General features: G+C 33.6%; 1 protein-coding gene across 1 annotated transcript in view; it reads right to left on the bottom strand.

Annotated features, from left to right (window-relative positions):
* abcc4 (ATP binding cassette subfamily C member 4 (PEL blood group)) overlaps nucleotides 1-26,289 on the bottom strand; it is a 55,302-nt gene extending 29,013 nt beyond the window's left edge. Inside the window, exons 1-12 of the mRNA XM_073851198.1 lie at nucleotides 26,082-26,289; nucleotides 23,797-23,907; nucleotides 18,369-18,489; nucleotides 13,479-13,700; nucleotides 13,139-13,228; nucleotides 11,389-11,552; nucleotides 10,015-10,140; nucleotides 7,373-7,622; nucleotides 4,070-4,177; nucleotides 3,434-3,523; nucleotides 3,123-3,314; nucleotides 1,368-1,462 (exon numbers count right to left, since the gene is read on the bottom strand). Of these exons, the coding sequence (XP_073707299.1) occupies nucleotides 1,368-1,462; nucleotides 3,123-3,314; nucleotides 3,434-3,523; nucleotides 4,070-4,177; nucleotides 7,373-7,622; nucleotides 10,015-10,140; nucleotides 11,389-11,552; nucleotides 13,139-13,228; nucleotides 13,479-13,700; nucleotides 18,369-18,489; nucleotides 23,797-23,907; nucleotides 26,082-26,155 (1,643 nt within the window). The 5' untranslated portion in view covers nucleotides 26,156-26,289. The remainder of the gene's footprint in view (nucleotides 1-1,367; nucleotides 1,463-3,122; nucleotides 3,315-3,433; nucleotides 3,524-4,069; nucleotides 4,178-7,372; nucleotides 7,623-10,014; nucleotides 10,141-11,388; nucleotides 11,553-13,138; nucleotides 13,229-13,478; nucleotides 13,701-18,368; nucleotides 18,490-23,796; nucleotides 23,908-26,081) is intronic.
* Nucleotides 26,290-26,645: the final 356 nt, after the last annotated feature.

Genomic DNA, 26,645 nt, shown 5'->3' with positions numbered 1-26,645 from the left:
AGTTCTTCGCAATGCATATTACTAATCAAAAATTACGCTGTGATATATTTACGGTAGGAAATTTACAAAATGTCTTCATGTAACATAATCTTTTGGGCATAAAAGAAAAATTGATCATTTTGACCCATACAATGTATTTTTGGCTATTGCAACAAATATACCCGTGTTACTTAGAACTGGTTTTGAGGTCCAGGGTCACATATTATGCTTTAAATACATTATATAGATCTCTTTTTTGTTTAGAATAATGTATCCGTTAAAATATGAAAAAGGGTTTTATTACATTTCCGAATTTGTATGATAAAGGTGAAAAAAAATTCTTGACCGAATAAAATGAAACACTGGGCCAAAGGCAGATTACCGAACACAGTTTTTGTATTTTGCCAATTTTTTTGTACCATTGCATGAATTAAATAGCCTTTAATTCATGCTTTTTGCATTTTTGTTTTGATTTTCAAAAAAAAAAAAAAAAAAAAAATCAATTACAAAACAACGATTTTAAAATATTTACTTAACACTGAACATTTTTAACATTCTAGTAGAAATTATAACCTACCAACAAAGCATAATTTAACTTAAAATTAATAAGTTAGTAAAATAATATTGTTTGTGCATTTTTAAGACCCACTTCTTGAATCAGGAATGTGTTTTTAATGTACAAATAAATACAGCCTTGCTGAGCAAGGGAGAATGTTATAATAAATGTATTAATAGAGCTGTTGTAATGATTGTTATCATTATTTTTCTCTTACTTTTTTATTTTATTTTACAGAACAACAGTAAAATAACAATACTAACATTTATGCATGCTGACTTATTTTGGCGGAAACCCGCAAGAAGACCTCAGCACTACTTAATGCTGACAGCAGCAGATTTATGAATGATTCTCATTACGCTTTTTTCAGCGCAGATTTTCCTCACGCTTTGAACTTTGAACCCTGGCTAAGGAGTTTGTGCAGAGCTGTCAGAACAAATACAATTTGTGTATTAGACAACATAACATTCTGTAGTTTACTGACTAATGGTTTAAGGCCATTTCGTGATTTCAGTCATCATACAGTAACCAGCAACAACCAGCCCTTTCTCTTCTCATGGAAGACATGCGATGCGATACTAAACTGTCTCGTGCTGGCGGTGCTTGTAATGATTTTTGCGTCTTTCTCGGACAGTTTTAAATGCTTCCACACTGCCGACATGTTTGCTGCATTAGTGCACGCCTCTATTGGATCGTGTAACGTCATTGTTCGGTATAATTAATTTGGCCTTTTACTTTTCGCGAACACCTAAAGAGCTTTTTTTGCTATTTTCAACCAAAAAATTTTGGTTGCCGAATATTCTGTGCATCCATAGTTAACAGTTTGGGATACCTGGCCAGGTTGACTCTAGCTTTCTGTCCTCCACTGAGAGTTGCTCCTCTGTCTCCAATCACAGTCAAATCCCCGTCAGGAAGCAGCTCCATGTCCTATACAACACAGAAAGAATTACTGTATTAGTATACTGCAGCTTACAATAACTTGACCTCGATGATGGTGAAGATGTCCAGTTAATGTATTATAGCTTTTAAAGATTTATAATGTCCAGTAAAGCAAAAACCAAATACTAATTTGATCAAAAGTGACAGTAAAAGCATTTATTATGTTACAAAAGATTTGTTTTTCTAATAAATGCCGTTTTTTTTACTTTATATTTATCAAAGAATGTTGAAAAAGATCACAGTTTCCACAAAAGTACTAAGCAGCACTAGTGATAAGAGATTTATAAGCAAAAAACGTTTATTAAGCACCAAATCAGCATACTAGAATGATTTCTGAAGGATCATGTGACACTGAAGACCAGTGTTGGGGAAAGTTACTTTTAAAAGTAATGCATTACAATATTGAGTTATTTCCTAAAAAGTAACTAATTACATTACTTAGTTACTTTTTATGGAAAGTAATATGTTACGTTACTTTTGCTTGTTTGTTTATAATATAAAAAGTTATATTTTTGGCAAATGTAAAAGCCTTTTCACACCAAAAGCCTCAGGCTTAGAGAAAAGTAAATTCACGTCTGTACAGTAGACCGCAGAAGAAAAATGTCAACTTTTCAGCAATAAAAAAAGAAAAACTAATATTAGATTATCTTGAGTAATTTTTGCTTATTAGTTGGATCATCGAAGGTCGGCAGCAAAGACATCGGTTAATAAAAATTGATTAAATACATAAAGGATATTTGTATTATTTAACATATTTAATTATGGCAGTTTTACGTTGAATTTCATAGTTTTTATTCATTTTTAGGAACACTGTATGATTTTTTAGTTAGTAAGATAATTTTTTGCATGTTCACATTTATTCTAGAACTAAAGTAACATATTACTCACAATGCCTCTCAACATGGGGACAGGAGAGCTTTTAATCAATAAATGGGGGAAAAAAGTAACTCAGATATTTTCTTGTCAATTAAAAAGTAATGCGTTACTTTACTAGTTACTTGGAAAAAGTAATATTATTACGTAACTTGTGTTACTTGTAATGCGTTACCCCCAACACTGCTGAAGACTGGAGTAATGATGCCGAAAATTCAGCTTTGTCACCCCAGGAATAAATTACATCTTAAAATATTTTACAATTTTAAATTGTAATATTACTGTTTACTGTTACTCTAAGCAATAGTGTAAAAGTATGAACTTAATTTGTTATTATTTAAATTAAGTAATCAGAGCATGTAATTAATTAATTTGACAACCTAATTACAAAAAAAAAAAAAAAAAAAATCTGCTTTACAAGTAGATGGAAATGTTTAGAAAGTCAGGAGTTTGATGGATGAATTAAAGGGTTAGTTTGCCCAACAATAAAAATTCTGCCATTATTTACTCATTTTATTTTTTACTTTACTTATTTTACTCCATAACATTATGGTTGAACCACTGATGTCAAATGGACTAATTTAACAATCTTGAATTTGGTCTTGAATTTGTCAGTTGCATTGCTGTCTAAGCAGCTCTTGGATTTCATTAAAAATAATTTGTGTTCAGAGGATGAATGAAGGTCTTAAGTATTTGTAACAACATGAAGGTGAGCAATTAATGATAGAATTTTCATTGTTGGGTGAACTATCCTTTTAACTAATATGCTTCTCACCCTTTTGAGAGCACAGGCTCTGAGGACGCTCTCATATCGCTGGGGCTGCAGCTCTTTTCCGAACAGTATGTTGCTCCGAATGGTCCCTGGAAAAACCCAAGGCTGCTGTGAGGCATATGTCAGCTCACCTTTGACCTTTACCACACCCTTTTCTGCTGGAAGCTCTCCCAGAACAGTGCTGAGGAGAGAAGACTGCAGGACAGAGGAGAAGATTAGTACATAATAACACTCATGGCTGCCATGATCACATCTATTTGAAAAAAGCAAACCTGGAAAAACTGAAATCAGAGAATGGAAATATTGTGACTGACCTTTCCAGCCCCCACTGGACCAATAACAGCTAGAAGTTGACCCGGCTTCACAGTGAAAGACACATTTTGTAATGTTGGCGCATCTAGAATCTGTAGAGAGGAGAGAATATATAATAATCTCAACATGAAAAAAAAAGAGTGTCTATTTACACTAAGTGCAAATAACCCGCCTTGTTGGCCGTAGCCAACTATCTATCTATCTATCTATCTATCAAACATTAAGCTTTTAAAACTACTTTAAACTTCTATTTCAGATTGAAAACCCTCAAACTTAAAAGTTTTTAAACTTCGTAAACTTTTTTTAAACGGTTTAAACTTTTCAAAACTTTAAAAACTTTTTCAAAGCTTTCTCAAGCCAACTTCAAAGTTTATCTTGACAAACTTTTTTTTTTATCTAGTTATACTGAGGTAAACACCAAAATAAGTAGATGAAAAAAAAAAAACACTATGCCTGAGCTAACATGCTTTTGGGATGGAAACCGGACATCCAGACTACACTTCCCTGTTTCACTAAGAGAATTTCAAGAACTTCCGCTGCTTGATGGGCCCTATAGCAGCTTGTAGTTCTGCATTTTCGAAATTATAACTCAGGGGAAGGAGTGTGTATTTTCAAGGGCATTTTCACATTGAACTCACCTTGTCCCAGTAGCATATGAGATCCTGTATCTCCACAGACGCCTCTTTCTTATCCTCCTGAGTAAGTGGAACGTGGGATTTCACAAGCTCATCGAGCAAGAGGAACTTCTGCACGAGAGAAAGACCACAGACACTTATGATGCATGAACACAAGACCATCACGCACATAAAGCTGCTGTAATAACACTCTGACGGTGTAGTCGCACTATTTTGGAGTTTCTTTGGTTAACACAAATAAGAAGTGGGTTCAGTGTGAGGTCAAATTGGAAACATTTATCATCTGCTTTGTATATAAAGGCTCCCTCCTCTAGACAGACACTCCATGATTACAAAATCTGCAGGTTCATGACTTGTGTAACATTAGCTGTGTCAGTGGGAACTTTGAGAAGATCTAAAATTAACCCTGAAAATGACACCTGCAACACTCAAGCACAACCAGAAGAGCCAGAGATTTAGAAGATATTAGTCTTGGCAAGTCAGCTTTCATTTTGTTTATTTGTATGGAAGTTTTATTTAATACATTTATTTTATATGACATACATTTTTCTGTCTTCTTTTTCTTCTTTCGCCTTATTTGTTGCACAATTATGCATTTTGGAATAAATAAATAAATATTATAAATGTAAACAAACAGTAATATATTTATTGTTTTTAAAGAAGTCTGTTCTGCTCACCAAGCCTGCCTTTATTTGATCTAAAGTACAGCAAAAGCAGTAATATTGTGAAATATTTTTACTATTTGAAATAACTGCTTTCTATTTGAATATATTTTAAAATGTAATTTATTCCTGTGATTTCAAAGCTGAATTTTTAGCATCATTACTCCAGTCACATGATCCTTCAGAAATCATTCTAATATTCTGATTTGCTGCTCAAAAAATATTTATTATTTTTATAGTGTTGAAAACTGAAATTCAGCTTTGCATCACAGGAATAAATTACATTTTAAAATATACTCAAATAGAAAACAGTTATTTTAAATAGTTTCACAATATTTGCTGTATTTTGGAAATTGTATGTAAAAATTGTTTATATTCTGGCAGTCTGATCAAATAATATATCATATCATAAAATAAATGTTAACCACATTGCCTCATGGGATATTGTATTCCATGCAGTATGCACTAGTTATTTTTCTCAAGACTTGAATAATTTCTGTGACTTTCCCAGACCTGGATATGACAACTTCAGGTTTTCCAATATGTGGTAACAATTTAACTTCACAAAGATTGATTTCAAGCCAGTTTTTACAGCAGCATTCATATTACAGTTCAAGTGACCCAATTCCTATTTTTTTCCTCCCATGTGGCACAGATCGGATATGACCCATGAACGAGTAAACAGAAAAAAAGTCCATGGATTCTCAGTTTGGTTTAGACCTCATTCCTATGTGGAAATAAATCTGATATGAATCATATACATGCATTTGTGTCTGCCATTTAAGAAAATTGGACATATTCCCTGTCAATAAGAATCATACACTGCCGATCAAAAGTTTAGGATCGGTAATGTTCTTTTAAAGAAGTCTCTTATGATCATCACTTATTGTTCCACTTATTTAAATTCCACTTATTAAATCAAAAATAAAGAAAAAAGTAATAATTTGAAATATTATTGCAATTTAAAGTAATATTTTTTCTATTCGAATATACTTTAAAATATAATTTATGTCTGTGATGGAAAGCTGAATTTTCATCAGCCATTACTGATGTGTCACATGATCCTTCAGAAATCATTCTAATATGCAGATTTATTATCAAGGTTGGCAAAAGTTGTGCTGGCTAATATTTTTTTGAAACCTGTGATACTTTTTTCAGGATTCTTGATGAATGATGATGAATAAAAAGTAAAACAAAAAAACAGCATTTATTCAAAATAGAAATCTTTTCTAACAAATTTAATCTTTACTATAACTTTTTTATCAATTTAACACACCCTTGCTGAATAAAAGTGTTAATTTCTTTCAAACAAAAAAAGAAAGAAAAAAATAACTGAACCCAAACTTTAAACATTAGTGTATATTGTTACAGAAGATTTCTATTTTAAATAAATGCTGTTTATTCTTTTTAACATTCTATCATCAAATAATCCTAAAAAAATATATATCACAGGTTCCATTTTTAAAAAAAAATATTAAGCAAATTTAAATAATAAACTGTTCCATCATTGATAATAAACTGTGATTGAATGCTGGAGTACTGACGCTGAAAATTAAACTTTGCATCACAGGAATAAATCGAAAACCACTATTGTAAATTAAAATAATATTTCACAATATTAATTTTTTTCCTGTATTTTTTTTAATCAAATAAACACAGCCTTGATGAGTAGAAAATACTTTTTTTAAAAACTTTTTATAAAAATCCTACTGATCGGAAACTTTTGAACAGCAAGGTATTTCAATTGAAAAAGCAATGATGGCTCAACCCAGTGGAGTCAAGCTGAAATTGAATGTCTTTTGAGACTTTGAGCAAGCAAATGCTTGTATTAAAGGAGTAGTTCACTTTCAGAACAAAAATGTACAGATAATGTACTCACCCCCTTGTCATCCAAGATGTTCATGTCTTTCTTTCTTCAGTCGTAAGGAAATTGTTTTTTGAGTACAACATTTCAGGATTTCTCTCCTTATAATGGACTTCTATGGTGCCCCCGAGTTTGAACTTTCAAAATGCAGCTTCAAAGGGCTCTAAACGATCACAGCCAAGGAAAGAAGGGTTTTATCTAGCAAAATGATGGGGTAATTCTCTAAAAAAAAAAATTACAATTTATATACTTTTTAACCTCAAACGCTCGTCTTGTCTAGCTTGGCAAGACGAGCATTTGAGATTAAAAATATAAGCTGTAAATGTTTTTAGAAAATAACCGATCATTTTGCTAGATAAGACCCTTTTTACCTCGGCTGTGATCATTTAGAGCCCTTTGAAGCTGCATTTTGAAAGTTCAAACTCGGGGGCACCATAGAAGTCCATTATATGGAGAGAAATCCTGAAATGTTGTACTCAAAAAAAAAAAAAAAAAAAAAAAACACCATTTCTTAAAGACTGAAGAAAGAAAGACATGAACATCTTGGATGACAAACGGGTGAGCACATTATCTGTACATTTTTGTTCTGAAAGTGAACTACTCCTTTAACATTTGATCAACAATCATTGCAAACTGTACAATTTTTACTTCCTTTTTAGCCTAAGTTTTCTGGGTCAGTATGTTTACTTTGGGTTGTGTATAATGTAAACCCAGCTTAAGCTGGTTGTCCAAAAATTCGGATATCGTCACATATAGCGTGACTAATGTTGGCGGTTGTACCTTGATCCTCCGAATGCTGATGGCAGCCTCAGACACTTTCTCGATAGCAGCAGGGAAGAACAGAGTAACGGTGAGGCGGACGGCACTGTACAGCGACACGGTCACAAAAACACGACTGGCAGAGATTTTGTTGCCCACCAGAACGTAAACAGTGAACGTCACAAACAGGATGATTTTATTCGCTGTAAAGAATGAGGCCATGTTCAGTCCACGGAGGTAAGAGCTGCTCATGATTTTTGAGATCTCCTTTCTACAACAACAACAACAACAACAACAACAACAACAACAACAACAAAAAGAGATATTAGCTATTTATGCCCAAGAATCATAAAGATTATTATGTCTTAGAGATGAATGGCCTTGCATAGTACTTTACAAGGTTCCTTTTCACAATAAAGTTCATTCTGTCTTTTCACAGTTAAACAGACATTAAGAGGAACCACAGATAAGATTAAAAGCGGCATTGTTTGTAGCACAGCAAGGGTAAAACTGAGATTTCATGGTTTCAAATTGTGCTAAACAAATTTAAAGGATTAGTTCACTTCCAGAATAAAAATGTCATCCAAGATGTTCATGTCTTTCTTTCTTCAGCTGAAAAGAAATGAAGGTTTTTGATTTTTCTCCATAGTGGCCTTCAAAGGGAGCCAACGGATTGAAGGTCCACTGCAGTTTCAAAGGGCTCTACATGATCCCAGCCTAGGAATAAGGGTCTTATCTAGCACAATCATTAGACATTTTCTAATAAAAATAAAAATGTATATACTTTTTAACCACAAATGCCCATCTGGCACTAGCTTGACCTCACGCATTACGTAATCATGCACGTGTGATGTAGGCGGTAGTACCGACCCAGTGCTTACAAAGCAAACGTGCAAAGAAAGTTAATCGCCCTAAACAAAGATACAACAGCGATACCAGGCAATTTTGAAGTTCAGGAGAAAATTAGCTTTTCGCCCTACCTTTTTGAATCGGAGTACACTGACAAAGAACTAACCATGCTTGACTTTTCCAGCATGATTATGTAATGTAGATGTACAAGTCATTGACATACATCGCAGAGCTAGTGCAAGATGAGCATTAGTGTTGTTTTTTTTAAAGAAAATGACAGATTTTGCTAGATATGACCCTTATTCCTTGGCTGGAATCGTGTAGAGCCCTTTGAAGCTGCATTGAAACTGCAATTGTGACATTCAACCCATTGGCCACCACTGAAGCCCACTATATGGAGAAAATCCTGGAATGTTTTCTTCCAGTCCTGCAGTTTTGGAAAACTCTCACTGAGCAATCAGTGTTGTTTTCGTCAACGATGACGAAATCATTTCGTTGACGCCACTTTTTTTCATGACGATAACGAGACAAAAATGGCTCGTTGATGACTAAAACATGACGAGACGTGTGTGAGCTTTCGTTGACGAGACGAGAATAGACGAAAATGTTAGTGGGTGGTCCGTCAGACGTTTAAAATGCATGACATTTCTGCTTATTGTGCATGCCAATTAAAACTTAAAAAGTATCTGACGCTATGGCAAGCCGTTTTAGCATTAAATACTCTTTGCTATACTAGTATGGCAAGCCGTTTTAGCATTCCATCCTTGTTTGTCTTTTATGTTCTAAAACATTCCTTCATTATTGTAATTATTGGTGAAAATAGTCGATCCGGAAGCTCACATTGTGTTGAACTATAGATCTGCTATTTTCAGAACTTATAAGTGACACTACCCAACAGCAAAATACTTACTGACCTACATTAATTTGTTAAAAGACTACTTTTTCCCCCTTTTTTTGACTAAAACTAGACTAAAACCTTTTTGACTTTTCGTCGACTAAAACTATCACATATAGAAGTGACTAAAATTTGACTAAAACTAAGAAGCATTTTAGTCCAAAAGACTAAGACTAAGACTAAATCTAAGATGGTTGTCAAAAACAACACTGTGAGCAATTAGTTAAACCATTTAAAACATTTACAGATGAGTAATAACACGTACAGTTTTAACTGTGACCGTCCAGTATACGGGACACCTAAGTTTACTTCGCTGTATTACAAATAAATCCTAATCTAATCATGACAAACTATATATTGTTGGGAAGGTCTAAGACTCCTAAATAGATGTTTTACCACTGTTTTGTGTTACAAATTATGTAGGAAAAGTAATAGATTAATTAAGACAAGAGTGCACCTCAACAAAAATCTACATCATAACAGGGGTTTATATCTTTTTCACAAAAAGACTTTCTTTGTTGCCCTATCATGCTTTAGAAATCATAAGAAATTATACATCAATTGAAAACTTAAAATTGCAAAATTCATCTTTTGAAAGCCATTTTAAAATCAGACATTGCATTACCATGGAAATTGTACATGAAAATCACATAAAATGTTTTTGTTCATGAATTATAAAAAATTCACTTTGGATAGTGCATTTTCATGTCTATGTTCAAAATAGGGAGTGACAGTTCTATCACTCTCTTTATTGACTTACATTTACAGATCTCAAAAATTAAATCAACTCAAGAATTAAGGTTAAAAGAAATGGGCAATGGCCATAAAACCATTGGCAATATGCTAGCTTCATTAAAGATTTCTGCTGACCTATGTCAGAGCTACATCAGTGTAAACTAAATGAGTCTATATCATTTACCTTCGTACATCATTAACCAGCGCTGCAAATGGCTTCTCCCAGGCATACATCTTAATTATACGTATACCAGACACCACCTCATTCATAGTGCGTATCCTACTGTCAGTGAAAGCTGCGGTCTTACTCCTGTGAGAAAACACAGAGAGAGAGAACATTTTTGAGCTGTATTATAAAACATTAAAGCCATCCTGCAAAATATACTGTAACATGTCTTGGTATTAACATTCTCTTCCTTAAAATAAACAAATGCATACATACATAAAAAGTTGGAGAAGCTTTAGACTTGCTAACACAATTTATTTAGTAGACACTTAACTTATAAATTATTATAATTAGAAATTCTGAATTAAATTATTAGACAATGACTAATAAAGCTCTCAAATTATATCAGCAAACTGTCACTTGTCTGTTCTGTTAACACTGTAATTTTTCAATTCAATTAAATAAACATTTTTTTGGAAAAAAAAAACATTTCATGGAGAAAAAAAAGCATTGTATAAATGCTCGATGTAATGGCAATTACAGCAGGACTAGGGATGTTGTATTCTTTGTTAAGAAAAAACAAAAACAAGTTGTACACAAAATTGCACTAATTTTAAGGAAATATGCTAAATAAATTGACCTCCTTTTAACATTTCTGTTTTAAAGTCAGCCCAAAAATGAAGAAATTGTAGAATGTTATTTCACCTTCTGTGACTCAGGTATTTGAATTTAAAATGCATATATTATTTTTCCTTTAAAAAAGTAGCATGGCTTTTTTGTATGCATTTTTAAAAATCATTTGACAAAATCATGTGACAATTGATAAATCATAATTAGGTTTGCTGTGAACCTCCGCTGAAACCTGATCTCAGACTTTGCACAGAAAGAGTGCATAAAGCCAGATGGAAAGAGCATGAGATTAAACATGTGACTATGATTTATTGTGTTTTATTGTGAGCACTATGGTAAGACTGATGATCACCACGAGAAATTCTTATAAAGTACTTGTTTGGAGATTATTAACATCTCATTATGGACAGAGTAACTACTATAAAAGAAAAAATACACCATCTTCAGCATGCAAACTTGAACATGCTCTTGAACTGTTCTCTTCAGCTATAATAAATAAATTCTACATTACGTAAATCGGTGTATGTGCAATTTATTTAAAAACAACTAATTAAAATGATCACAGCTCATTAAAATATAACGAGCAAAAGGGTTTTTAAGAGATGATAATTTCACAGATGTTTTCTAAGCTGTTTTAAGTCTATTTGACAATATTCACCATGACATGAAGAGCATCTTGTGACTGTGATTAAGCTTTTCACCTTCTCATGATTCCCTGATCCAATTTGAAATATTCCCTGTCAGAGTAATCCTGAGATTTACCTGTACTTTGAAAACAGTTTTCCAAACATGGTCTGAAGTGGCATAAGAAAGACTAAAACGGCCATTCCCGCAAGGCATGATGGTCCGATTTCTTGCCAAAGAAGACCAATCACAGCAGCGGCTTGCAGAGGCCCCACCCACAGGAAGTGCAGAAAAATTGTGACCTGGGAAAAGAGATATGAACAAAACAACAGACATGTCACATGATCCTTCAGAAATCATTATCATATGCTGATTTACTGTTCAAGAAACATTTTTTATTATTATCAATATTTAAAACGGTTAAGTTTTTTTTTTTCAGGATGATTTGATTAATAGAAAGATCTAAAGATCAGCATTTATCTGAAATAAAAAAGCTTTTGGAAAGCTTTTAATACTTTCTAAAAACTTTTATTTAGCAAGGGTGCTTTAAATTGATCAAAAATGATGACAAAGACATTTATAATGTTACAAAAGATTTCTATTTCAGATAAATGCTATTCTTCTAAACTTTCTAATCATCAAAGTAACCTAAAAAAATGCTGGGAAAAAAAGTGTTTTTTGAGCAGCAAATCAAGATATTAGAATAATTTCTGAAGGATCATGTGACTGGAGTAATAATGCCAAAAATTCAGCTTTGAAATCACAGGAATAAATTACATTTTAAAATATTTTCAAATAGAACACAGTTATTTTAAACAGTAAAAATATTTCACAATTTTACTGTTTTTGCTGTACTTGATTAAATTTTTGCTGATTAAATAAATGCAGGCCTGGTGAGCAGAAGAGATTTATTTAAAAAACAAAACAAAAAAACTTTTGACTGGTAGTGTATATAGTATGAGCTTTGAAATTCTGATTATATAAAATTCACAGTTTTACATAAAATCAATATTTGCAATATCAGCATTCATTTAATAAGCCCTTACATAGCAGAACAAAACCATGACGCAGCATGTTGTAGTTCCTGAGACATTAATTTACTGTAGTACTTAGGACACGGTGTACTGCTTTTGTAGTATTATATTACAAACAACCCAAGAGATTATTTTTAGAATGTACAAGAAAGGAGCTTAAACTTCTAAAAGTTCTAATTTCAGATAACTCTGAAAAAAAACTGAACTTCCTGTAATTCTTCAGGAAACCCCTCTGATGTCTGCTGGTAAATGCAGGAGAAACGCCTCAAAGGATAGATGCAGAACAATGACATTCTTCCCACAAATTCAGAGAATAACTGCTCAGACTGTTCAACATAGTTTAAAAGTATGTCTCGTGTTTTCTGAGCTGCTTTAAATCTGTAAAGTGATGTTTGAAGGCACAAAGCCAACACTTTACATAACTAGCCATAACTTAATTTATGATAACTCAACTGCTGGAAACTCCACTGGGCTGATTAATGGGCAAGTTATATTGTATGTCAGAAGCCACAACACCACATCACATAAAAACAGTTTAAAATGTTTAACTAATCATTTTGATTTCTCAATAACCCGAAATCAGACCGCAAAGGCTGCGACCTCTCCTGGTACTCTGAACACTGGCCAATCTGTTACCCAGTAACACAAGCCCTTTACGGTAAATCACTCGTGCTGCCTTTGGCTGTTTTAACTGGAAAATGAATTATATAAAACAATTCCCTGACCAAACGAGTGCCATGTTTAATTCCCCCCCCCAAAAAAACCTGTGAGTAACCTGCTTCAAAAACAGGAAATGGACAACCGGTGACTATAACACTTAAGAGGAAGACAAAGAAGTTATGGAAATTTCCTACCTCATCGAACTTGTTGACGTCATTCGACAAAAGGTTTACAATCTGCCCGGTGGTAGTCTGGCCCATAGCTGAGGCACTAAGGCACAGCGCCTAAAAGATGAAACAAATCAAACGGTTTGTGGGAGATACGGTGATAAGGAATTACCCTCGGCCCATTTATCTACAGAAACAGGAAAGCTGTAGTACACTTGATCACTGGATCATACTTTTATTTCCATGTACACATCATGTTATACAAATATAGCAATTTTGTTATTTAAAACAACTGTAACTCAGAACCCCCTCAGAACTTTTTCCTTTCTGGAAATGCAGGTTTATTTGTTTTTTAAGAAGATCTAACCTTCCTGTAGATCATGTGACACATTGCAATGCGGATTTTCATTCCAGATCTTTGGACGTGGTAAAAGTAGAGGTGGTGGAGTAACGCCAGACCCAGTGTTGAGAAAGAGACTCCTGCTGCATATCCATAAGCTTCGTACAACGCTGAGTTATCAGGATCATAGCTCTCGAAATACTGAATGAGTTTTCCCAAAAACACTGGTTGAATCACCTTTATCACTTCCTATAATGGGGAAAAAGAAACATCAGATAACAACCATGTTGAATTATTGATCATTTGTGCATGTAAGAATAATATGTGGCTGCATGGATTAGATGTTCACATTCCTAACAACATCCACATCCTTGTCTTTATTATATGAGGACATTGTGGTAACATTTTTTTACAATCCTGTTCTACATGCAAGTAAGAAGAACACCAGATTCAGTTTTATTTTTGTTTTCTAACAAAAATTTAATTAACAATAATTAAACTATGATCACCAAAAATGATGTCTAACCAATTGAATTGATAACATAAATAATGTAGTAATTTATTAACATATTAAAGGGACAGTTCACCCTAAAATGAAAATGTGATGTTTATCTGCTTACCCCCAGGACATTCAAGATGTAGGTGACTTTCTTTCTTCAGAACACAAACAAGTTGCAGTCTGTCATCATATAATGGCAGTCAATGGGACCCACGGCTTTGAGAGTCAAAAAAACATACACAGGCAAAACCAAATTAAACCCGGCGACTCGTGACGGATACATTGAGGTTTTAAGACACCAAACAATGGGTCTGTGCAAGAAGCTGAACAGTATTTATATAATTTTGTATCTCAATGTATCGCAATGTCCAACTGTCCTTAGCGTGTTCACAACAGCCAGCGCGTGACACGTCTACATGCTCTGGCATAGTGAACATATGTCACTCATTGTTTACACAGAGATCGTGGGTACGACAGCTACTCAAAGTGGTAATTACTTGTGCTTATCCTGATTGTTGCAACCGATTAAAAACTAAAATATTAAGTTTGTTTGTGCAAACTCATCTGGCAGTGTTGACTTTTCACCGACAACTTCTGAGTTGCTTGCTCTTCGTCACACGCCTGCAGTTGTGAACGCGCTCAGGACAGTTGGACATTGTGGTGGATCAGAAGTAAAAAAAATGAGTTAAACACTGTTCAGTTCCTTGCACAGACCATTTCGTGTTAAGACCCCAATGTATCGTCACGAGCCACTGGGTTTCATTTGGTTTTGTCTGTGTATGTTTTTTGATTCTCAAAGCCGCGGGTCCCATTGACGGCCAATATTTGATTGACGGACTGCAATGGTTTGAGTTAAAAATCTTTGTTTGTGTTCTGCTGAAACAAGGGCTACGTCTACATTAATCCGGATACATTTGAAAACGGAGTTTTCGTTTTAAAGGAACACTCCACTTTTTTTGGAAATAGGCTCATTCTCCAACTCCCCCCGAGTTAATAAGTTGAGTTTTACCGTTTTGAAATCCATTCAGCCGTTCTCCTGTTCTGGCGATATCACTTTTAGCATAGCTTAGCATAGATCATTGAATCCTATTAGACCAATAGCATCGTGTTCAAAAATGACCAACGAGTTTCCATATTTGTTGTATTTAAAACTTGACTCTTCTGTAGTTATATCGTACTAAGACCGGTGAAAATGCAAAGCTGCGAGTTTCTAGGCTGATAAGATTAGGAACTACACTTCCATTCCGGCGTAATAGTCAAGGAAGTTTGCTGTTGTAATATGGCCGAAGCAGGCGGAGTATTATCAGAAATGAGTTCCCAGCTAGTTTAGCATTTGCACATGTGCTGCGTGGTATTACTGCTCCTGCTTCAGCCTTATTACGGCAGCAAACTTCCTTGACTATTACGCCGGAATGGGAGTGTAGTTCCTAATCTTAACAGCCTAGAAAATTGAAGCTTTGCATTTCCACCGGTCTTAGTACACGATATAACTACAGAAGAGTCAAGTTTTAAATAGGACAAATATCGAAACTCGTTGGTCATTTTTGAACGTGATGCTATTGGTCTAATAGGATTCAATGATCTATGCTAAGCTATGCTAAAAGTGATATCGCCAGAACAGGAGAACGGCTGAATGGATTTCAAAACGGTAAAACTCAACTTATTAATTCGGGGGGAGTTGGAGAATGAGCCTATTTCCAAAAAAAGTGGAGTGTTCCTTTAAAACGCTCTCTGTCCACACTAGCATTTCCAAGTGTTTTCCAAAAGTTTCTCATCCACACTGAAATGTAGGAAAAAGTCAAATTCGCCTTACTGCGCATGCGTAAAGCCTCCAAAATTATACAGACGTAATAAGCTTTCACACATTTCTTCTGGCGGGATCATTTACGGAAATATCTCATCATTCACTGACGCGTCTATGTTGCGCACATTCATATTTTATCGGAAAAGTAGCTGTCGTCATGTTTTGCAGGTCAGGTTTTGCAGGTTTTGAGTAAATTTTCTGTCATAATTTTAGGACTGTAATTTGAAGAGTGTACAAGGTAAATCTCTTTAGCAGCAGTGTGACAGTGAATAGCACAGGCACAATTACTGGTGTAAATATAGATATCTATTGGGACAATATGCGTCACATGACTAAATATGTACCATCGTTTTCAAAAGCCTCCGTTTTCACAGTCCAAACTACAACGCGAAAACAGCATTTTCAAATTTATCCACTTTGGAGAGCGTTTTCAAAAAGCTACGTTTTCCTGTCTCAGTGTGGACGGAAGGCCAAAACGGAGAGAAAAAGATGCGTTTTCAAACGAAAACGTATTTAGTGTGGACATGGCCAAAGTCACCTACATCTTGGATGCCCTGGGGGTAAGCAGATAAACATCACATTTTCATTTTTGGGTGAACTATCCCTTTATTATGGAAAAAAATACTATGAAAGTCAATGGCTACCAACAAATTGTTTGATTACATTTTGAAAATGTCTTCTTTTGTGCTCAAGAGAAGAAAGAAACTCATAGTTTGGGAAGTGGAGGGTGAGAATTGCTGACTGAATTTTCATTTTTGGGTAAACTGTCTTTAATATAATTTGTTAATTACTAAAAATTATGGCTATTAAATTAATGCATAAAATCTTAATGAAATGCTTATTAAACCCTAAAATCCTATTCGAATATTTGAAATGTGAAGAATTCCTTTTCTTTTTTGGCAAACAAAGTGTTGAATTGATCAAACATTGTGTGAAATTCTATACTATTCAAAAGATTTTAAAAAAGTTTTTAAAATAGCTTCTGCTCACCAAGCCTGCATTTAGGCTATTTGATCCAAAATATGGCAAATGCAGTAATATTGTGAAATAGTTTTACTTTTTAAAATAACTGCTTTCTGTTTGAATATATTGTAAAATGTATTTCATTCCTGTGATCAGAACTACATTTTCAGCATCATTACTCCAGTCTTCAGTGTCACAGGATCCTTCCGAAATCATTCTAATATGCTGACTTGCTGTTCAAGTAACATTTACTATTATTATTATTATTATTATTATTATTATTATCAAAATTTAAAAAAGTTGAGTACATACAAGTTAATACTTTTATTTAGCAAGGATGCTTTAAATTGATTAAAAGTGATGACATTTATAATGCTATGAAATATTTCTATTTCAGATAAATGCTGTTCTTCTGAACTGTCTATTCATCATAGAAACCTGAAAAAAAATTAAATTATACTCAGCTGTTTTTTTGAGCAGCAAATCAGAATATTAGAGTGATTTCTGAAGGACCATGTGACTGGAGTAAAGCTTTGAAATCAAAGGAATAAATTACATTTTTAAACATTCAAATAGAAAACAGTTATTTTAAATAGTAAAAAAAAAAAATCACATTTGTTTAATGTTTTTTTCTGTACTTTGGATCAAATAAATGCAGGCTTGGTGAGCAGAAGAGACTTCTTTAAAAACATTAAAATCTTACTGTTCAAAAACTTTTGACTGGTAGCGAGAATAATGTTTTAATAAACTGTATTACTATTATTATTACTTTGAGAAGTGCATTCTACTGTAAAATAGTGACATAATTGTCATAAAATATTCAGGCTAATCCAAGCATTTATTTTGGCTGGTTGTTGTGAAGTCAAACCTTTGAGTTTAACCGTGTATCTGAGAATAGTTTTATCAACTAAAATGATGAAATACTGTCTCCTGTTTTCCAACAGTATGGACTTTCTAAAATAACTAGGCACTAACCCTGAATTTAACTATAAACCTAACCATAAACCTAACGTTAACCCACATTAAGTTCAAGTAGTTACTTTATATTACTTGGTGCTTTCGTGTGTAAGTACCCTGTAAGGTCAGGTGAACCATATACATCCACCAGTGCATAACACATGCCCATGTGCATTGCTTAATAAAACAAAATTCTGTAAAACACAAAAGAAGACATTTTGCAGAATGTCCTGGCAGCCCTTTTCCATCAGACAATCTAATGAAAATAAAGGAGGATAACAGGTTATGATGGGATTTTTTTTATATTTAGGTGAACTATTAGTTTTCACACAAGCTTCTAATTGGCTTCTAGACCCCTGCGACAGCGGATATCTGACCACTCGTTCTCTTGGATTTTGTTGGATGTATTTTAACTAAATCCTTATTAAATCTTTAATAAGCACACTTAAAACTGAGTGCTGTGTGATGCTTTTGTTTAGCCAACACTTCAGATGATTCACATTAAGGCTGTGAATCATCAACAAAATGTACAAAATGTGCTTAGTCATTCAGCTGCTAGTGGTTTCAGTCTAAAGTTTAAACTAAACAAAGTGTGAATTCACACTAGACTGTTAACTAGAAAGGAGTTCCACTGACTTCACTTTGTGTACCACATACAAAACATACTGAACGTACGAAAACATAGAGAACGTACCTCTATAAGTGTGAATACTCCTAGTACTGCATATGATCTCCAGTAGCACCTGATAATGGCTTTGGTAAGTTTGGGTGTCCTGAGTTCTTTGGTTGCTTTTTCCACTTCATGGTTCCAGTGGCTAAGAGTGTGGGAAACAGAAAAAGATGAGTAAGGTTTAATAAATTGGGAATGCTGACATAGAGAGAAACAGGATATCATAAAGCAATTATAATTCTCCTTTATTACCCACATTGTGTCATCTCACTTAAAAACATAATGGTATGATGACTTCAATAGACAGACAAACTTGTTAACCCTTAGTCTACAAAAACTTTCACTGTGAAGACATTGTGTCTTTTTTGATGAATAGAGCTTCATTATTTATCACTAAGCTTAATAGGATGAAAAATGCAGATCAAATTAAGTCCAGTCCTGGATGACAAGGGCCAACCGGTGAATAGGTAAGAACGTATGTGACCCTGGACCATAAAACCAGTCTTAAAGGAGTAGTTCACTTTCAGAACAAAAATTAACAGATAATCCGAGATCATAAGTCGTAAGGAAATCATGTTTTTTGAGGAAAACATTTCAGGATTTCTCTCCATATAATGAACTTCTATGGTGCCCGCGAGTTTGAACTTCCAAAATGCAGCTTCAAATGGCTCTAAACGATAACAACCGAGGAATGAAGGGTCTTATCTAGAAAAACAATTGGTTATTTTCTAATTTTTTTTTTACAATTTATATACTTTTTAACCTCAAATGCTCGTCTTGTCTAGCTCTGTCTGTATTCTATTTAGAGATTAAAAAGTATATAAATTGTAAATGTTTTTGGACAATAACCATCGTTTCGCTAGATAAGACGCTTCTTCCTTCGATGGGTCCTTTGAAGCTGCATTTAAACTGCATTTTGGAAATTCAAACTCGCATATAAGTCTGTTATATGAAGAAAAATCCTGAAATGTTTGCATCAAAAAACAATTTTTTTACAACTGAAGAAAGAAAGACATGAACATTTTAGATGACAAGGGGGTGAGTACATTATCTGTTAATATTTGTTCTGAAAGTAAACTACTCCTTTAAGTAGCACGGGTATATTTGTAGCAGTAGCCAAAAATACATTGTATGGGTCAAAATGCTCAATTTTTCTTTTATGCCAAAAATCATTAGGATATAGTAAAGATCATGTTCCATGAAGACACTTTGTAAATTTACTAATAGTTGTATCTCGACCAAATATTGTCCTATCCTAACAAACCATACATCAATGGAAAGCTTATTTATTCAGCTTTTAGATGTATAAATCATGACCTTTATGACTGAATTTGTGGTCCAGGGTCACATATGTATGTAGACCATAGAGGCCACATGAAAAGCATTCAAGGCACAATCCTGAGCAGAAGCGAAAGCATTTTAGCTAAATGAGGATAACTACTAAAGCGCTCCTACAAAACAGCTGCTGAGCCTCTTCAGTTGACGTTTTCCAGCAGTTACGTCCGGCAGTAAATTCTACATCTGCAAATAACAGTTTACTTCAAGGCGGAACATTTGTGTTTACGCCTCGGCCCCACTGCGCTCCATGCTGCTGATCGCAATAAAAGCTTCACTAATTAGTGTCATATCCCAGAGCTCTGTGCTAAATGAACCAGCACTGATCCATTTTAAAGTGCATGATTAGAGGCTGGAGAAACGCTGTGTGGAGGTGCTTTTTAATGAATGACAGGATTGTGCTCAGTGTTGCTCACTTTCATGCTTTCATGGCTGTAGATAAAAACTTTGTAGGAGACTGCTGATTATCATTGGTTTTCTCCGGTGTGCGAGGGGTCAGGGAATGATTTATCTGCTTATCTGTTCCTATGTAATAAAACCTCAAGGTGAAGAAGAAAAAAGCCTATCCTAACATGATAAGCTAATCTTGGAAAATTTGTTACAATGTGCTTTATTTACAAAAAAAATAAAAAAATAAATAAAAAAAAATAAATCAAGACTATAAGAACAAATAACAACTATAAAATCTTGGATTACATAGTAACAAATATTCATGAAAACTAAAGTATTCCCATTTTACGCAACCTATTATATTTTAGAAAAATGAGCGGAATAGGATATTCAATTAGAAAAAGAGTTGATAAGATAAAACTGGACACTTGTGAAGTAATTGGGAATTTACTGGATTGCAAAAAAGGACAATTCAATGGGTTTGATTCCCAGGGAATACATGGACTGATAAAAATGTACACAATGAACGCAGTGCAAGTTGCTTAACAAAGTGTGGAAATGTGAGGAAATGACCCTTTTGTGGAGGCTTTTCTTTGTTTATTTAATGCTTTATTACATAATACCTAGTGGGGTAAATAAATAAATAATAATTTATTAACAATAAATAAATTTAAATAATTGGCAAGTTTTTAGAAAGGCTTTTTAGAAAATTGCAGCTATAGACAAATATAGCTAAAAAATTTTTAACTTAGTTAACTTAGGGCCATTTCACCTTTTTGCAGTAATATATAAATTAAAATAAAATGTATAGAATAAATAATATAAATTATTTAAAAAAAATAATATAATATTTAGTCAAATGCTGTTGGACATTATTATTTTTACATCGGACATACATACACACACACACACACACATATATATATATATATATATATATATATATATAAACACATATATATACTACCAGTTCGTACCGTACCGTTTTTGAACAGTGCACTTTTTAATGTTTTTTAAAGAAGTCTCCTCTGCTCACCAAGCCTGCATTTATTTGATCCAAACCAAAGTACAACAAAAATAGTACAAATATTTAACATTTTTACTATTTAAATAGCTGTTTTCTTTTTGAATAGATTTTAAAAAGTAGTTTATTCCTGTGATTTCAAAACTGAATTTTTAGCATCATTACTCTAGTCACATGATCCTTCAGAAATCATTTTAATAGTCTGATTTTCTGCTCAGTTGGTTTTTATTATTATCACTACATATTAAACAGCTGAGTAAAATTTTTTTCTGGGTTTCTTTGATGAATAGAACATTCAGAAGAACAGCATTTATCTGAAACAGAAATCTTTTGTAACAATAATACAAATGTCTTTACAATCACTTTTGATCAATCTAAAGCATCCTTGCTAAATAAAAGTATTAATTTCTTTCCCCCCCCCCCCCAAAAAAAAAAAAAGTCTCCAAGCTTTTGAATGAAATAGTGTGTAATGTTACAAAAGCTTTTTATTTTAGATAAATTATGATCTTTGGATCTTTCTATTCATCAAAGAATCGTGAAAAAAATGACTCAACTGTTTTAAATATGATTAATAATAATAAATGTTTCTTGAACAGCAAATCAGCATATGAGAATGATTTTTGAAAGATCATGTGACACTGAAGACTGGAGTAATGATGCAAAATAATTTGCTTTGATCACAGGAATAAATGACATTTTAAAATATATTCAAATAGAAAACAGTTATTTTAAATGGTAAACATATTTCAAAATTGTAATGTTTTTGCTTTACTTTGGACCAAATAATGCAGGCTTGGTGAGCAGAAGAAATTTCTTTAAAAAACATTAAAAAGCGTACTGTTCAAAAACTTTTGACTGGTAGTATACATGGTGGTTTCTAGTTTTGCATTTCTTAGTTTTTGTGCCAGATACACACAGAGTATATTACTTTAAATTAGCTGCTTGTAACTACTTTTTAGTTTAACTTCAATAGAGTTTCTTTACATAATGCTTAGTCCATTGCTTTAGGATCAGGGTAGCTTCCTGTACACTACAAAATGAAAGTGAGCAGGAAAACCAGACGGACCGTTAACCTCACACTCCCTCACGCCCTGCTGTCTGTACCCTCTGCCAAAACTTTTGCTCCTGTAATAGCAACAGCACAAGCTTCCAAATTATCTGCCCTTTTGTTCTGACTCCACAGATTACCCAAACCCTAAATATCAAATTTTGATTTCTAACTTGTAGAGATGCACTGAAATGAAAATTCTTGGGCGAAGCTGAACAAAATTAAACCGATTACCAAACAGGTTTTTTTTTTTTTTTATGTTTTTCCCCCCCGTGTATCTTGCTAATTTTTTTCACCATTGCATAAATTAAATAGCCAATATTTGCTTTTTACAGTTTTGTCTTGCTTTTCAAAGAAAGAAAAATCAATTACAAAACAATTTTTTTTAAATATTTATTTAACACTGAACATTTTTTACATTCTAGTAGACATTATAGCCTACCAACAAATTAATAAGTTAGTAAAATAATATTCTTTGGCCATTTTTACCCCCTTCTTGAATCAGGCATGTGTTTTTATTGTACAAATAAATGCAGCCTTGCTGAGCAAAGGAGAATGTTGTAATAAATGTATTAATATAGCTGTTACAATGATTGTTATTATGTTTGTGTTTCTTTTTTATTTTATTTTACAGAACAACAGTAAAATCATGATACTAACATTTATGAATGTTGACATTTAATTTGGTACTCAGTACTACTTTTTGCTGACAGCAGCAGATTTGTGAATGATTCTCATCAGGCAGATTTTCCTCATGCTTTGGACTTTGAACCCTGGCTACAGAGCAGAGCTTTCAGAATAAATGTGTGTGTATTAGACAACATAACGCTCTGTAGTTTATTGACTAATGGTTTAAGGCCATTTGGTGATTTCAGTCATCATACAGTAACCAGCAACAACCAGCTCTTTCTCTTCTCATGGAAGACATGCGATGCGATACTAAACAGTCTCTCGTTGTCTGTGCTTGTAATGATCTTTCTCAGACAGTTTTAAATGCATCCACACTGAAGACATGTTTGCTGCATTAATGCTCGCCTCTATTTGATCGCGTCATGTCATTGTTCGGCCTTCTTGCTTATTCCTCCGAAAACCAAAAGAGCTTTTTTTTTTTTGCTATTTTCGGCCGAAACATTTTGGTTGCCAAACATTTGGTGCATCCCTACTTACTTGTCCCACACCTTTTGTGCTACAAACATGGATGATTATCAGTTCACATGACTGAAGAACAGATGTTCTACTGCTTTTCTAAGTAATCTGAGCCAATTTACAGTATATTTTTCCCACAAGGACAGTCTTTCTGTGTGAATCTGTTGTAAGGCAAAGCTGTGGCAGCTCATGAGACACCCCTTGTGGATTTTAAACATAGTTTCCTGGGTTACCGGGGCTGATTTTAATCCACACCACCAGGATCAACGGTCTCGGGTCCCATGTGTCCAACCACAACTCTCTCTAGGGATACTAAACCTGCTTTAACCAGCCTAATTACACTCACTCAACATTGCATAATGCAGCACGAACTGGTGTGAACCGTCACCTTCCCATCATCTACTGGGAACTGCACTGGCCTGCATTCTCATATTTCACAATAAACACCCTGAGGGTTTGTTTGAGAAGACCCTGTTGTTTAGTCGGCTTATTCCCAGCGGCTCACTCACCTCTGCAGCTCCTCTCCGAGTCTCTTGGACCGATCCTCCGGAAGCACATTATACATGTCATCTTCTTCAAGTCTCCTCTTGGATCCGATACGAAAAAGAGGATTCAGCCAGCTGATGTCAAACGAGAAGAGAAAAGAGGATTTGGTCAATAGAACGCTTTAATTGTGGGTGCCAAAGGATGCTGAATTATTGATGTGCGATGACAGCCACCTAAAGCGTACAAACCACAGGCTTCATGACAGTTAAAGCAGTAATTAAACTAAACAAACAAACATCCATACATAGGTAGGCAATCTCTTTAAAATGACAGTAACAGATGCTCTCCTCTATCAAAGATGCACAGAGTGGTCCTTAGAGTCAAGAGTTGGAAAACAAAAGCTAAAAACCGTTTTGACATTAAAGCTAAATGGCTGGATTTGCATATGGGTCTATAATATGAACTAATAATTAGTGCTGAGCAACGACAATTAATCATGATAAAAAGTTTTATGTACAAAAAAAAATTGAAAAATGTTATGTTTATATATTTAATATTTATATATATATAAATTATATAAACATAAATATATACTGTATGTATGTGCATTTACATATATATGCATAATAAATATACACAGTACACACATATATTATATAAACAAAAACTTTTTGTAATTAATCGTTGCCCAGCACTACATATAAAATAATATGGAATAACATAATAATAAATAATAAATAATAAGAAAGACATTAATATGTGAAGGATAATAAAATAAATTGTGTTAAACATGCTTTTTTAATTTCTAAATTTAAACCAGTTCTCTGATTAATGTCAAGAATTACGGTTCAGGGATTGTAAGAAAAAAAATCCCATTAAAGGACAGAAATTCCTGGAAAAAGTGCTTGTTTGGTATAGAAAACAGGGACATTTTTTTTTATTTTGTAATATTTTATTATTAAAATATTTATTGTTTAACCATATTTATTAATATTAATATATAATTTATATAATTTTCTACAGTTTTTACCCATCAAATCAAAGTCAGTGTGGTGTAACCAAAAAGCAAAAGGGTCATTTTTGTTTTGCGACAAGAAAATAATGTCATTCAATTTTTCAAAAAAGTCAGATAATTTCTCTTTATGAAAACTTAAACTAACTAGAAAAAATGTCAACAAATAATTAAACTTAATATTAATTTAAATTATGACAACAAAATGACAATAACAACAACAACAAAAAAAAATGTAAAAAATAAAAAATGGAAAAAAAATTTCCTCTGACATTAAGGCCAAATGGCTGGATTTGCATATAGGTCTATAATCTGAACTAATAATATAAAATAATATGGAATACCATCATAAAATAATAGAAAAAAATTCATATGTGACAGATAATAAAATTAATTCTGTGTTAAACGTTTTTTTTTCTGAATTAAAACCAATTTTGAATATTTTCTGATTAATGTCAAAAATGCCTACCGTATGTGATGTAACTGTAGAAAAAAGAAATTCCTGGGAAAGAAGCTTGTTTAGCATATAAATCAGGGACAATTTTTTGTTATATTTATTTATTTATTTTGTGTGTGTCAAGTCAGTGAGTTGTAACCAAAAGGTAATTTCTGTTCTGTGACAAAAAATAATGTAATTAAATTTTCAAAATATATATCAGAGATTTTTACTTTAAGTAATCCCCTAAAAAATCCTTCCTTTGAAAGGCTTGACTTAAAAATAGCCTTAAAAATGTATTACAAATAACGATTAAGCTTAATTCTTTTAAAAAGTGTCAATAAATAATTTAAATAAATATTAAATTAAAATATGATTACATAAAGAGCAATTCTTTTTTGTAAAAAAAAAAAAAAATCTTTTGTATAAAATCAGCACAAAGAGAATAACGGTCATGCCAGACCCTCTTTTGTCATCAACCCACATGGCAATGCCAGCACATGAAAGCTATTAGAGTAAATACCGAGAAAAATTACTGTAAATCTCCAGTGTAATATTTTCTGTAGTAACTTTTCGGAAGGAAAAGAAGTGGGTGGTGAACAGGACCAGCTTTTCCCGTGTAACAAAGCACTGGATCAGACACAACTGATGGAAAGCCACATAAAAACCTCTAAATAAATAAGTTTGAACTGATAACGTACTTGTCAATGTACACAGAAGGAAACAAAAACCGCAAAGCTTAATTTTTTTGACAAAGTCTAACAATTTCAGAGGGGAAACACACCAAATAGCCGATAAGCTGGTCATATAACTGTTACCCCTCTCTCTTTCTCCTGTACAGAGGCATAAAACTTACTTACCAGAAAAATATCTGTGAGAAGAGATTAGCCGTTGCGGACGGGTTGCTCTTCGCCTCTTTCTGTATCGGCTCCATATCGATCGCTGTCCTCCCTGCAGTTTAGCCGGACACTGGTACCCCACACATAACCTGCAATCAGTCCGAGACATATACCTTATAAACTGTTGTGTAACTTTGTAACACGCACATGTCGCAAACTACAGGCTGAGTTAAACCCTTCATTTCCTACTGTGTGAGGGCAAGAGAGTAAGTCCCGCCCCTTACTGACCACCCATTGGCTCGACAATCCTTAGATCACACCTGATTGGCTCTGCGGGGGCTAATGGGCAAGACGTTTACATCCTTCATACACACCTAAAATCAAATCGACGAGATTACGAAACCTACTATGGTGAAGATACATCTTATGAATATTAATTAGAGCATACTTACGTTGCTTGGGTAACCCTCTTTGAGTGTCGCGTCAAGTTGGCTAATTAATATTCAGGAGGCCATCACTATTGGGCGAACGTCACGTAAGTAATTAATATTCATGAGCCAAACCTTCGCTGTAGTAGGACTTGCT

The sequence above is a fragment of the Garra rufa genome, chromosome 12, assembly GCF_049309525.1.
Source record: "Garra rufa chromosome 12, GarRuf1.0, whole genome shotgun sequence".
NCBI classification, from domain to species: Eukaryota; Metazoa; Chordata; class Actinopteri; order Cypriniformes; family Cyprinidae; genus Garra; species Garra rufa.
The sequence above is the reverse complement of the archived record's forward strand: the minus strand, read 5'-3'. Positions and strand labels throughout refer to the sequence as shown.